The 16,657-nt window shown below is 25.7% G+C and overlaps 1 protein-coding gene across 1 annotated transcript in view; it reads left to right on the forward strand.

Annotated features, from left to right (window-relative positions):
* LOC132917528 (neuroglobin-like) overlaps positions 1-6,723 on the forward strand; it is a 33,789-nt gene extending 27,066 nt beyond the window's left edge. The window contains exon 3 of the mRNA XM_060978308.1: positions 6,124-6,723. Coding sequence (XP_060834291.1) covers positions 6,124-6,267 — 144 coding nt within the window. The 3' untranslated portion in view covers positions 6,268-6,723. The remainder of the gene's footprint in view (positions 1-6,123) is intronic.
* Positions 6,724-16,657: the final 9,934 nt, after the last annotated feature.

Here is a 16,657-nt window from a genome sequence, read left to right on the forward strand (position 1 = left end):
AAAAATGTATTTGGGTTTTAAACGCTTATTTGAAATACATTTCAGAAGGGTTTTAAGAAGTATGATATATAGGTACATACACACACCTAACTACAATATAGAAATAAAATAATTAATAATAATATCATACATATTTGAAATAAAAACACAAATTGTATTAATATAAAGTCGACGTTTCGATTATCGTAATCTGCGACGTGTTTTTGAGTAAAATTAAAACTTAAAATTCAATACATAATAATAATATATAGCTCGTGTATATGACTTACTAAAATCGCTAAATCATGAATTATTATTCAGATACCAATATACCTACCATAATAAATTTTGTATAAAAGTTTTGAAAACTCGTTACAAATTACATTATTGCGTTGTATTATTGTTTCCTTTCTGTTATATATTTGAAATCATCGTCTTTATAACGGGCCATTGAATAATTTGTAGCTCCCGTTTAAATACGACAACGCTTTTTAACATTAAATTTACATTTTGCATTAATTTATTTTCTGAAAAGAGTGAGCTAATATTTGTATAGTTAAACGGTAGGTACATGAGATAACCCGAACTTCGTAGCCATCCTGTCATGGTTCGGCGAGGTAAGTATGTAAATTATTTCGGGTCGACTATAATTATTATCAGGCATCAGCGCAGTTAAAAAATGACTTCATTATACAATTATACTTACACGAATACAAAATAGTGCAAGGAGAATTTATAAATCATAATAATTTTGTTGTTTTTAATGTATATATTTTTTTAAGAAATTCAGTAAATTTTACGAATACAGTTACAATAAATATTGATATAAAATCGAGAATAATCTGTTATAATTTAAGATTCCGAGTGAAATGATTTCCACTATGCTGGTTTTTTTATTATCTTTTTTGAGAAACACTTTTTAAGTTCGAAGTTTCAATGACTCCCCTTTATACGTAAACGAGAAATCTTATCTAGATGGTCCTTTGAAGAGGTAATTTTTCGATTTTCTTAGTCATTGCTCTAAGCGTAAAGAAAAACCATTACTAACAATGAATGGGAGGATTTAGCCATATAGGAGTTGTAACCTTTCTCCAAATGTTTTATTATTTTTTTTTTTTAATTAAAATAAATTACCAATTTTTGAGCTATGCAACACAATAAATGAAAACTATTAGTATCTGCTGTATGATAATACAGTTATTATATATGGTTAACAATACGTCATATACTTTGATGCGCTATTAATATGGAAGTATTATAATTTAAATATTATTGTACTACGCAAAGCCGCGGATATGACTATTATAGTAGATAGAACTAATGGTCTATAGCCTGATAGATGATGACGAATTGAAAAATAAAATGTAGATGTCACAACCGTCTTATAGGTTTTAAGATTTATGTGAATAAAATTATTTGAATCAAAATTCGAATAATCTAAAACTATTTTTTAGTTGCAATAAAAAAACTAACTTACTTTATATTATGTTATAAATGTGTATAAAAAATTTAAGCAAGTTAATCAATTGTTTTTTTTTTACTTTTATAAGTTTTTTTTATTTCATACGGTTTTTTCTTCTAGTCATTACTTATCTAGTTATCTCTTACCTATCGTGCTATTATTATTATAGATTATATCTTTTAAATAATAATAAAAAATAAATAAAGTTTAAAACCAATATAATAGATTTTAATATAATAAAATTATAATTATAATTATTTTAAATTTGTCATTTTCTAACCAACAATTACAATGCAAATTATTTTTTAACTTAATCAAATATTTTAAATCCGTAAATAGTAGGTAGTGATTTTATCTTAGATATTTGAAATATCTTTCCAAAGAAATATAATATTAAAATACTTTTAATATTAAATTTCAATATCTTTGTATAAAATAAAAACGTCAGGTATCAGTGCATCCAAATTTAAAAGTAACTTTTTAAATAAATAACAAAAATAAGAAATTTCTTCAGTATTAATACTAAATTATATACCTACGTTAGAAATTTTACTTTAATTTTTTTTTTTATTATTTATATAATTGTCTTTCGGTAAAAATTAACGTGAAAATGAATAATTTACCTACTTAAAAATACCAACGACAGTATTTCCAATACGCATTACGCAACACACAGCGAGATAGATGAATGCGAAACTTTTAGTGCATTAATTAATCCAATTGAATATTGATTGTTAATGGAAACATAGATACAAAGTAAGTACATGACTCAAAACGAAAATAACTAGATACGTGAACAGTCGGGCTAATGTATTTTTCGCTGCGTTCAGAATCTAAAATCGATGATTATAATAATATTAGTGACAGCAATATTCACAACCAAACTGTATCTGTTCATCACCAGGTGCAACAGGTATACACCTACTTGCTGCTATTAAAGTAGGCGATTTGTCACCCATAATATATTGTGTTATTATTGGAAAACGGTTGGGTTTGATGAATTTGTTCGGGTAACGAGAATAATAGCAATAATATAATGGCAATCGTTTTTGGGGCACACATCAGTGGTTCCATTGTTTTTGGTTGTTCTTCGACATCGTAGAACAATTAACTGCACCCTGTGATTTGTTGATGCAATTACGTACAATATGTTCGATGGAATTATGGGTGAAACCATTAGTTTTAACAGTTCCATACACCATACAAATTGATTTCGTCGTCTGGTTAATTATTCAAAATTCATTATAAATATAAAATAAATCATGTCTAGCTGCGGCAAAAAATTGAAATTTCAAAAATTTAACAAAATTTAAACACTAGTATTTTTTTTTACTTGCCTAGGTTAGGTTTTACCGTTTTTTTATCGTGTGGTTTTATTAACACGAAAATCAGTAAACATCTTTAATTTAAAAGCTTGTTAAGCCTTTACGCATGCAAGAATAATGTTTGTTACGTGTAGATGTCTAAGCCTGAAATTTAAATGCATGCATTGATGCTATACAATGATTAAATATTTTATCGTTAAATATATAATATTCATAATATTATACATAGATTGAAATAATAACCGCTCATTAGCAGATAAAATTAATTACTGTTAGAATTTATAGGTTAGAACGTTTTGAAATTTTAGTGTCAAAAAAGTATCTCTGACAAAACACGATAAATATTGTTACCTATAGATAGAGTATAGATTTGATTTTACGTGAATATATTATTTTAATAGATATTAAAACTAGCGATGGTTAACGCGAACTTGTGCTTTAAGTGTAACGCACCTTGTAAAACGAAAACAACAAGACGATAAGGATTTGGTGTTCTGTGTAAAATACGATTGAGGACAGAATTTTTGATAACACGATTGAGAACGCTTGATTTTTATTTTTTTTTTCAACGTTTCCAAGCTTAATAACTGTTGTCAAACTGTAATTTGAGTACGATAATGTATTGATGTTTATCGGACTTTTATCGGATTAACCGGATGTATTAGTAACTTAGATACTAGATGCGATATGATATACCGTAACTCATTTGTCATTAATATGTCATATTTATTACTTTTGTATACATATATATTACATATCTTACATTTTTTTTAAGCATAATATATATTACATATTTTTATAAGTTCATAATTATTACTTATTAGGTATAATCATGGAGACCGTTCCAAATATTATTATTTATTAGATGACAGGTACCCCCATATATTTGTATGAAATTATTATAATCATTGACTTTTTTTAAGAATATTTATTAATGTTTATATTACTGAATCGTTTAATATCCAAATAAATGATATGGCAACGTTGCACATAAATTCGTTCGATAGCCGGTATTCTCTTATTAATTAATTTTTATTTTATTTACAAATTCCTTAAACGAAATTTACCTATAAATTGCTTTCGATTACTTCAATTTATTGTCCCGAGCTTCCGGCTACATTATTAATAAAATCTATCTCATGCTGAGAATGAAACAGACATCTCATGAATATGTTCAATGCTTACAATAAATTTCGTATACCAAGTTTCCCCGATAACGCATGTTTGTAATAAACTGAGGAAAATCTGTTTCATAACTCCGACACAGAAAATAACAATATATTGACATGCAATCACTGATGCTGGGCCTGGGTTGATAACGTCTGACGTGTGATTAATGTCCAAAAATAACAGACCGAAGAAAAACTAGATAATAATAACGTTTACAAAACTTTCAACTGTCAAGACGAAATGTATATACATTTATTGGAAGAAAATAATTCACAGCTATTATATTTGACAAAGCATTGCAATCATTGTACGGTTACCAACATTTTTTTATTGGTTTTCAATACATTTAGCAATGAATCTAATTGGAATAATGATATAAAACGGATGTAGATTGGTTCTATATTAAAAGCGGTTATAAAATGATAATTTAAAATTTACGAAGACAGTGTATTTATAATCAATAAATTATATAATATTATGGAATTGTTGTAGTTGTATTAAGTGTTTAGAATATAAATTGCATATAAATTAATTTTGAAAAAAAAAATACTGAAAAAATCGTATAGCTGTACAACAGATTTTGAGTATAAGAGTGTAGTACCTGTACCTACTACCTTGTCAAAGTGGATCACCGAATTTGATGTGTTAAATATAAATTCTATGACTAAATGCTTATGTAGGATAAACTATTTTGAGCGAAAACGGAATTTATTAGTTATATTATAATATGTTGAACTAATTCGACTGAAACATCGCATACATTATATATTATAATAATGGTTATAATATTGTTTTAATATAGTTAAATGATTGATTCACCCACCATGCCCACCCACCCTAATTATTCATTTATAATATTGAATTTATTCAAATTATTGAAATTTTTGTAACTATGTGAGGTGTGTGTTGTGGCAAAAGTAGACAATAGAAGGTTGTCAAACTTTGAAAAACAAAAGTATGTATATCTTCACTGAACATGCTTTAAGTATTACAATAAATCTCAAAAAATTAAATACATGATGTTAAATATATATTTATTATTTAAAAATTTAAATTTTAAATAACTGCATTATTAAAGACGAAAAAGTATGTGAGCATGTTTGACGAATCATATTGTGTATTATAATATTTTAGAAATATAATTCTGTATAGAAAATAATAATAAGCGCAATGGAGAAAAGACTTAATGATTATTTTCTTAAGTAAAACATAGTAACTAAAATTGTTAATTTGTATTTAAGTGTCAAAATTTAATCTTAAAACGAAAAATCATAGCTAAAAGTCGTATAACTGCTAAAGGTATAATGTACACCTTATGAAGAATCTGGTATTATATTCTGAAGTTTTTTTTTTTACTGATAAAAAATATTTATTGATATTTATAAAATAAAATAAACAAATTCTAAAATTTAAAATGCTTATAAATAGCTCAAAAAGACCTAAAATATTTTGGAAATTACATAATGTCTTTATAAATTTAATCAAAATATCAAACAACTACGGTTATTTATATTTGAACTAAAACAAATTAACAAAATCGATTTTCTTAAAAACTGATAATACTTAAATATTCGTATTTTGTGGTTTTGTCATAATTTTTTTTCAATTATATTGTTGAATAGTATAATGGAAATTTTTTACTTTGTTAAAACGTATACCAACTGGTAAATAGATACAATTCGCTAACAGGAACTTTCAAGTTGAAACTTTCAAAGCATTTTTACTACTCCAAAAGGTTATGACAGGTATAAAAATAAAAAATAAAACACTCATTCCTGTAAAATCAATAAATTCATAACTCCGTTCAGAGTTTAAAATAACTATTTAATAATCATTCAAAACAGTACCATAGATTCAGAATTCATTGGAATTTATGAATCGTTATAAAATGAATTAATAATTATTATTTAATAGGATTCTTATAGGTTATCAACCTAAATCATAAGGTAATATATGTAATAAATCGAGTATGATATTTAAAGGCAAAGTATTGTTTTGTTTCTGTTGTCTATACATTATCCAATCTGCCATAATACTTTTACAACATATTATACAATAGTTGGTGTATATAAAAAAAATACACATTGACGAATACATAATAACAATAATAATTAACAATTTATTATTTTTATGTTTAATAATATTATATTTAGTATAATATATTATTATGTTTTTTTTTTTTTTTAGAAAATTGAAGTGCCATTTTTGGAAGCAGTAAAAACTACATTAGGTGATCGGTTCACAGAAAACATCGAAACAATATATAAAATCACCATTAAACTCATCATAGAGACATTAATCAAAGGATATACGGAAGCCGCTGGGCCATGAAAAAAGAACCACACAGGAGCTTAATGAAATCGCAAATTTCATATCATTACAAATGTTCAAGTGACCGAACGTAACAATATTATATTCCATTGTCAAATAATAAGTTTTAATATGTCATTTGGAAATTAAATTTAAAAAAAAATAAATAAATAAACGATGAGCTCAAATTTAATTAACTGAGCGCAATTTGTATTAATGTCATAATGTCAATTTGATTATCAACGTGTACCTATACATATAATGAAATCATATTTATATAATTATAAACATATAAATAAAAATGTGTAATTATTGTTATTGATTGTTAATTGGCTATTATTATTTATTACTTATATTAAATCAACGTTGTATACATACTGTATGTTATATAGTGACGAGACTAGTTATATATATATATTATTTGTATGTGTATATACATATATATATATTAGATAAACAATATGATTTCGATTTGAATTGTTTTTGTTTATTTATTTTTTGATTATTTGCGTTTAGAAAGTAATTATCTTATTATGGCTTTACTGCAGCAGTCGTTACGCGAACGTTTGGTTGCATTTGTTTCAAGTGAGTTATATTACATTAATTGTGTGTCGTATAATAGTACGTTTAGTCCGTGCGTAGTAGGTACATGTTATTAACAAAGTACAATTATGATTCATAAGTCATATAACCATAAGATATTATTGGGAATAGCAATAAATAACTGATAATTATTACATTCGATGTTAGAAACACACATATCCGTATATACACATATTATTTTGAGTACTATATATACTTTCATAAAAGGTTTCCCGTTTCTTTTGCCCCTTGTTATATTTTTAACAAAGTATAGTTTGTCCGGAAACTTTAGATGGCGACCAAAGTGTGTACAAACGGATTGTTGACCAGTTGGAAGATCTACAGCGGTTTCACCAAGAGTTGATACGAACAGCAGAAAGTGGCGTCAGCGAAGACCCTAAAACGTTCGAAAGTAAACAAAAGGGTATTTTAACAATGTCAACAGGAAAAGGTCCTTCGACCACACCCCAGTAGCCGCAGGACCTTATAGCCTCATTAATTTCCCCTCGAGATCCCCACCGCCGGTGACCAATTTTTCAAACTTTCCTTGTTGGGATGAAATGCATTTCCAAAGACTTGACATAACTACCCGTCTACCCCGAAAAAAAACCCTAAAAAAATAAATAAAAACGAAGCCTATAATATTCTCTGTGTGACAATGATAAATCATGAATGCCACATAAAGTTAAAAAAATATCTTGGATAAATAAATAACTCTTAGACTGTATATAGGGTGATAATTGTTTTTAACATAATGTTTGTAATATTTCTTTGTGTTATCGTATTCATCGTCAATTAATGCATAATTTGAATAAACGAATTATATATGTTACTGCGAATGTCCGCAATTGGTGAGTGCTGACAGTCACCGGTTAATGTCGTCATACACCAAAGTTATTGGTGAATGTTGGCATATTGATTAAATTTGTACTGTTTGTAAACATTTACTAGCGAATGTTGAAATTTATATGAAGATATTGGTGAATGTTGGTAATGCCGATATTATTTAATCTAATCTTATCTAAAATTCTAGTGCCTACCTACACAAGATGTAATTGCAAAACAAAGTGCACCACAAAATTATGGTTGTAGAAATGATGGCATTTTATGCAGTTCAAAATTTCATGACAGTTTGTCGTGTTGCAATAAGTAGAACATTTTTCGCCGTTGTTTTAAAATAATAATTTTCGTATGGCAAAATAATCATAATTTAAATTAATAATATAGGTATAATATTGTTCAATAATAATAATCATAATTAATAAAAGTAATTGTTAATATTTATAACTAAACATATAATTTCAATTTTATATTATTGTCTATACTCTATAGTACTATACTACAATAGTATGTGTGAATACATAACTTATGTCAACATTAACCAAAACCGTGTTGTATATGTCAACATTAACCAAAATCCTAATGTAAATGTCAACATTCACTAGTAAATATCTATATTATTTTAATTTTTCAACATTCACTAATTTAGTAGGTGTATGTCGACATTCACTAGGTGATTGTCAGCACTCACCAATTGCGGACATTCACAGTAACATATATAACAATCATATTTTTTTATCATTATGGATGTTAGGTATTAACACAGAACAACTGTTTTTGTTCTTTGGTATTACTTGATATTATAAATTGCAGTGTTATTCATTTAAATTTCCGAAACCCCGAAGGACAGAGCCAATCTTAATATTTGTGCGTATAAATATGGAATATTGAAAAAATAATTTATTGTTTATACTTTATAGGCATATTAATATAGAAAAACTGTATTAAACATTCGAAGGGTATCTTTTGCGTGCCACTATCCTACTAATATCCAAACAATAAAACCCTTATAAATAACAAATTATTAGTTTAATATTAAACTCGTATAACTTATCATTTTCAGAAAAATATGCTACCTACTTTGGGGTATAAAATTGAAAATAGGGGTTATATTAAAAACAAAAACCTGAGGTGCACCAAAGCGCACAAAAAATGTCATCGTTAATTAAAATTGTATTTTCGCGTAATTAAATTGCTCTGGATCAAAGTAAAAAATTTAAAAACTTGAAAAATCATTAATAATAATACTATTTTGTTTTTTGTTTTAAGATATAATCATGTTATACCTAATGCTACACCAATGCGAAATATTGCAAAGTTATAAGTAACAAAAATCAAAAATAATAGTAACATTTTGGTTAGTTATTCACGATTGAATTCTTTACTATATCATAAATCTTAAACTGTAGTGGACGAATTAAATTAGTTTCTGCTAAATACTTATTACCTACACTAATATCATACGTCTATATCCATATAAAGTTACCATAGTTACTGCAGCAAACCATTATTTATAGATGAATAAATATGAAATAATTAGTTGGATACCCGAAGTAGAAGGGTATATTGACGTACCTAACATAGTTAATTAAATATAAGTGTATTATGATACAAGCTTTCCACCGGGAAGTCTTAAGTATTTTAAGCTGAAAGCACTACGAATGTCATTATACTCCACATATACATACATACATATATACATACATACATACGCATATACATAGCCAGAAGCAAAATTTATAACTGAAAATCTATTTGAATTTGTTATTATTTTTATTAATATTAAAAAATAAAATAAGAATTTTAAGATACTTTAATATTTATATTACGTGATTATAAGATTATGAACTAATATCCATTTTATAGAATTTTCAAAAGCATAAGATAATTCTGTTTATTGAAAATTGGGTTTCGATCAGTACAGTAGCAGACATAATAATCATAAAAAAAACCTTTGATTGATGTAACCTCGATAAATAAAAATAAAACCTTTATAGTGGCCTAAAATGTTTTTAATGCGGAATATACAATATACAATTTATTTTTAAAAATACATACAGAATAAATTGAAAATAATTCAATACCAAAATATGACCTATATTTGAGAGCAATTTTTTTTTGTTTAAATATAATTTTTATATTATAGATATTTATTAAAAGTATAAAGTATTAATAGCTGTTTAAACTGACTTCGCGCACCCGAGAAAAAATAAACAATATAAAATAACGCGCTATATTTCGGTTCACGGCCAAATCGAAGGCGGTGTACCTCGCTTTGTGAACTAATTCCGCTGAAATTATCAGATTTTGTCACAGATTGGATATAGAGCACTTGTTATAGTTTTGACTGTTTTGAGAGTAATCTAAACATTTCTAAAATTTCTAAAAATAATCTTTTAAATTTTCGTTAAAACCCATTTAATTATATGAGCTACAAATATACATTAATTAATTTAGACTATATATATAATTATCTTTTATTTCTGTAACCAATGGTAACCATTATAATAAATTGTATGAACAAATAAATATTCGATTTTCAATTCTAATGAGAGTATAGATTTCTAACGACATACAAATGTTAAAAACAGTTTTGAGAAAAAAAATGGATACTACTCTTTTCTTACATACATACTTAACCTATTGAGATTTTTTTTATTATTATGCCAGCAACCTAATACAACTAGTCTAACTTTTTTTTTAAAAGCGCTCATGATTTACTTTTAAAAGAACGAAACATTTTCACGTTATTATCAAAGTCATAATTACAGTGAGTCAAATAAATGAATATAATATTTATTTCTGTGAAATTTAAATGATGAACATTGATTAAGGAATCCTAAAGAATTCTAGAAAACCTTATTATTTTTATTTTTATCAAAATATAAAGCAATAAAAATAAGCGCACCACGGGATTTTGAAGGCTCTTCAACACACTACTTTTATTTTTTTATCACCAAACCGAACGTCCGATTATTTTTCCAAATCACGTACCAAAATCATATTGATAATCGTGGCTGACAATTTCATTTCCAATTAAACCATCTTGTTTTTTAAAAAGACGTCGTGATAAAATCAGTTGTCTCACCGCAGTCTCCATCACATCGTAAACCGTGAAATCGCATTTCGCATACTTCCAATTGTACTAGTCTTAGTTTAGCTTTTTAATCTACAATTCATTATATAAAAAAAAGGATAACTATCGCCGTTTTTTGAAATGTTTTTTTTTTTTTAAAACGAATTTAGTTTCAATATCTAATTATTTTTACTGTATTTGTATTAATATTAAATTCTATGTATTTCTTATTTACTTGAAAATTAAATTATTAAATTAATTTCGGAAACAATAAAATTCGGGAAATTATAATAAAACAATAAATGACTTGGTATTTATAAAAAAAAAATAAAAAAATTAGCTACACAGTTAAAAAGTATATTTTTACTATACCTATTAAAATAATACACAAATTAATATAAACACAAATAGCTATATCTAGGTAATAATATATGATTGAAGTTTAAAAATGTACAAGGCTTATGTTATATTATAATATTGTTCAACTTCGATTTTTTGCAACATTTTTAAATCTTATAAATATTTAACGAAAAGTCTACATTCTTTTTTTTATTTTGGATTCGACTGAAAACTTCGTCTAAAAATAATAAAAATAATTTATAATAGTAATAGAAATTAAAATACGATATTAACGAATTCATAATATGTCAGTTAAGTTAGTCTTATAGTTAAAGTGAAGAGTAGGATTATTAAAGAAAAAAAAATTAAAAACAATATGATCTAAGGGAAATAGAAAAAGACGATCAAAAATTAAATGGCAATAAATGACAAATTACTCGTTGTATAATGTGAATAATGAAGATTTAAACGAAAAAATATTAAATTTAAAAATTAAATATAATGTACATTATTGTGTATTTCAATTACAAATTAATTGTACTTGTGATCAAACAAAAATATGCCTGTACTTAACAATTAATAATGATACCGCTTTAGGAATTAGATAATTTAATTGCATTATTTGCTCGTATAATTGTCTATACTTATTCTAATTACAGCATTAATTTAAATAATTAATTTATTATTAAAAAAAACTCGTCCTATCAAAATAACTTTCCGCTGTGGCTTGTGGGTTCCATTTCACGCCTTATCAAGTCAATCACGTCTTAATTAATAATTAAGTTTATATAATGTACATATTATAATATAGACTAGACCACAATGAAAAAAATGAAGTAAAAATCATTTACTGACCGATTTTCTTAATTTAGAAATTTACATAAAAAACAATTTAAAACCAGGACATACACTTTAATAGAATTTCTTAATTAATCGATTATTGATTTTTTTTAAATATTATTATAAATAATAATAATACCTATTTAATTATTTTGACATACAGGATAGTATATAAATTATAGTTCTCGTTACATGCTAATGTAACTAAGGTTTTAACTAACTTAAAAATGTAATAAATATTCACCATAATTTATTTTATATAAATATTAAATATGTTTATTGTAAACTACAGAATTATTAATTTATTCATTTACAAAGATCCTAATAAAATAGTAATTTTTTGTTGATGAACCTATTTTTTTTCAAATCGTTTTAATTGATGTAAAAGAAAAGTTTAAATATACATTTAAATTCATTAATTTAACACTCAGAGATCAAAGTAAATTTCTGTTTTAAATAGTTGTCTCTATAAACGAACAATTAATAATAATATTATCACAGCATTCCAAAGGATAGTAATGTATAAATTAATATAAACAATATCTATTCTCTATCCATAGAAGATTTGGAGGGCATACAAAATGAAACGTTTAAATCAATAAAGTCTCTCTTGAATATGTTTGAGAATATGTGTGCACAGTATCGTCAGAATATAATTTCAGCAAAACCTTGTGTCTCTAATCACATAAATGAAATTGAACTTCAAACTAGGTGCGTCGATGTATTTTATTTTCATTGTGATATTATTTATGAATTAAAGACGAATATTTCAGATCCGATTCGCTAGCAATCACACATCACGTACAAAATGCGATTCATGAATGTATTAGAACTAAAAGTAACATTACTAGAATCGTCATGAATCACGATCGTGTCAGACACACAAACGGAACAATCGTGATAAAGGTAAAAACTAACTCTTTGATAAGTAATAAAGTTAGCTTTCACATTCTATTTTAGGAAACTTATACATATAGGAAAATGCTTAACCATGAAATTTTATTCGGCACGAAACATATCAAATTCTGCAAGAACTTTCTAACCTACAATATTATAAATAGATACACTTAACATAGAAACCTTTTTTTTATTTCTCAAATTAAATGTAAAATTAAATCTATATCAACGTCAATGATTAATTTTTGAAACCATTTTTACCCCAAAATTTTAACTTTGTGTTGCCAGGGTCCGTGACCTATCTTAAAACTGTATATATATATAAACTATAATTTGACTATACAGTCCTCGTCCAAACTTAAAATAATGATTATAATAATAATTAAGAGTTTGAATGTCAGAAATAACTATATATGAGTATTGAGTAGAACAAAAATAACTCTTTACTACGTGATAATGAGGCATACATTTCTACGACAATATAAATTACGTAAATTCAAATTTTAAAAACGGTAATTACTTCAAAATTCTATTACTGAAATAACTGTTGAATTTTACATTTTTAAATTGTAACTTTAAGTTCAACGATATTTATGGCACACGGGCGTGTAATAAGATTATATATACAGTAGTATCGTATCATAGCGTAACGTTGGTAACGTTTTAAGAGTTAATTTTTTTTCTTTGAAATAACTACTATGTAAATAGCTTTTAAAATGAGATTAAATAAGCTATATACATTTATTAAGAATGTTCTATTACACCAAAAACTAAACTTGTTTATAAATTACAAAAATATATTACAGTGCATAGAACAGGTATTTGTTTTAAATTATGGTTGAAATGATACTGAGACGTTAAGATATACTGATATTCGTACCAATATCAAATTATTATGATTCGAAATTATACACGTATAAATATTCAATATTTCAAATTAAGATTGCTATTAAAAAATAGTTAAAGCTCAACCATGTTATATTTTATGTTCACAATCCATAGTAATCAAATTTTTACGATAACCCGTTGATTCGGAATAATAAAAAACAACGTTCCGAGCCGAATGAAGCAGCAAATCGAAAAACGATTTCCTTGTGAAATAGAGTATATAGGTATAATATGTTTATGAATTGTATGACGATGATCGAAATTCGAAACCATTAAAAACACAAGTACCTAGTAATATTTGAGTTAAAATATGAGTAAATGGTTTGTTTTTATAAAACTACGTATTTTTTTTATGGAAATGTATTACAGTTTATAATTTTATTTCAAGTTGTATATCATATATTTATAAGTTAATAACCTGCAGACAATCTGGAGATATCCATGATATACTTTAAAAATCAATTGTATACTCGTGAAGTCGAGATTTCGAGACAGGATAACTGAAATGTAAAATGCAATATTCCTTAGCCCATAGGTATATGCTACAATGACATGTAACATAATAATTGTTAAATAATACAATTGTGACATCTGACGTTATATTTTATATTTTTTTTCCATTATTTGTTTTTTTACATCATAAGCTGAATAAATTACTTTTATATCCGTAAACCAAATTTCGTTATTAAATAAGTTTGTATGCAATTTGTAATACTTGTGTACAGTAAGTCTATATAGTCTGTACCTACTTGCTACCCATAATTGGTGCCTACTATATCTCAGCTAACGTATATTCAGAAATGATGGCGTATAACGTTTTGACTATTATAAATTTATAACATACCTAAACACATAAGAGAAGTTCCTGAAAAATATTTGGTGACGGCTAAGTATTTGTTAGCAAACAGATTCATTGGGGACTTGCTTCTATTATTTTAGAGCATTAAAACAACAGTTCTTTATAATAAATGTAAAATACATACACGTATAAAATAGTTATAATTTGTTTTTGTTTGTTTTTTTTTTTTTTGAAGGAAATAGGAAGGATTTAGACCACAAAAAATTATTTAAAGGTGGTTAAGCCCCCGTAAGACCCCTTGTACTGATCTCAGCCTACGCTTAAGCCTCTATTCCCGCATATTTCACCACATTATTACTTCAGCAACTGCTTCACAATAATAATACATTAAATCTGCTCTAATCAGGTGGATCTAAGCAATGGGGTTCAGCAGATTTCTCGTAAGTTTACTGGTCTTAAATTACGTTCATTTAATTTAAATAAATATAACTCATAAAATTATCTGTTATTTCTCGATCTTTCGCTAATTCAGAGTTGGCGTGTAATTTTATAAGTAATTCAGCTAAATTATTTTTATTGAAGTAATACTTGTTCACGGGCTTAATTAAAAACTGAAATTAAATAAACAAAATATATATCATGATTTCATGTTACATGCAGACTTCAATATCTGTACTCCACTTTTCCGTCACTGTGCGATAAAATTCCGATTTCAATAAAGCAATACCTACATCTATAACACCTATTGTCTATAATATGAGTTCAGACTTGTATTCTTTTCAAACATTGATTTGTATTTATCATGATAAGTTTATACAGGGACATACTCGGAATAATTGACAATAGAATAGGAAGAACAAACAAGAAAAATTAAGAAAAATAAAAAAATAAGAATATATTTTTCGTACATAATACCTCCGTTAATTATGTGTAACAACCAACATTTATTATAGCATGGTACAAAGTTATGCACTGTATAACACTTAAGATAAAATATATTAGTTTTAGTTTATATAATTCAATGAGCAATAATAAAATATGACGAAAAAAATAAATGTTTAAGCATACAATAATACATTATGTAAAATATGTGAAACCAGTCGAATTTAAATAAATAAAATATAATCAATAGCAACATTTTATTTTTAAATCAAAACTATAAATATTAAAAATTATCTACCAAAGTGTGAACTTTAAACGGTCTTTAAACACAGAACAACACGGGCTCGTTGATTAAAAACAAGCAACCTACTCCGGACTAAAGTACTAATTAATTGTTTTTACTACAATATAAGAAGATTATTTCATAATAATAACAGTATGCATTAAAACATTAAAACATTCAAGACTTCGTTAATTTCCTGTCGTACTGTTTTTAAATATTAATTTGAAAATTATAAGACAAGTTACCAATGATTAAAAAATCTAATTGTTTTAAATAATATTAATCAATTAAAACATTTTTTGTAGTACCCCAACTATATTATTTCGTTTAAACAAATTAACGTATACATATCATGAATAGCACGTACTCATTGCTTATGATTTATTCATGCGCTTTTATTCATTGATAATAAGCTAAACGCAGTTTATCAGCAAATATTTTAGTGACTGACACTCTTAGTCTTCAATCCAGTTTTAAAATTATTAGATACCGTTATTTTTTTTTTTTTTTTAATTTCTTGAATAAAAAATACCGCAAGAAATTTGAAAAATCATTATTTTTTAAGCGAGTTTTCCAAAAAAGACATAATAATTTTATCGATTCATATTATATATTTTATATCAATCGTTTCATTGGAGTCTCGAATACTGAAATTTTGTAGTTTTACGCCACTTTTACGTCATACGCGTATAATGTATTGCCTGTATCAATACAAACGTTAAACAAGGTGCATTATTAATTAGTGCAACACAGCTACTGAAGATAATATTAATTTAAACTTAATAACATTAATTAATTTATAAAAACAAACAAAATTTGAGTATTTTGTATTAACATACGAACAAAAGCGTGTGCTTACTCCCTCCTCACACTTAAATACAATTTTTAACAGTTTGCCGTTGTATTATATTAATTTGTGAAAACTATACAGCATAATATTATATACCTAACGTGTACTTATTCCAATACTAAGTAAAAGTATAAA

The sequence above is a fragment of the Rhopalosiphum padi genome, chromosome 1 (genome assembly GCF_020882245.1).
Source record: "Rhopalosiphum padi isolate XX-2018 chromosome 1, ASM2088224v1, whole genome shotgun sequence".
Taxonomy (NCBI): domain Eukaryota; kingdom Metazoa; phylum Arthropoda; class Insecta; order Hemiptera; family Aphididae; genus Rhopalosiphum; species Rhopalosiphum padi.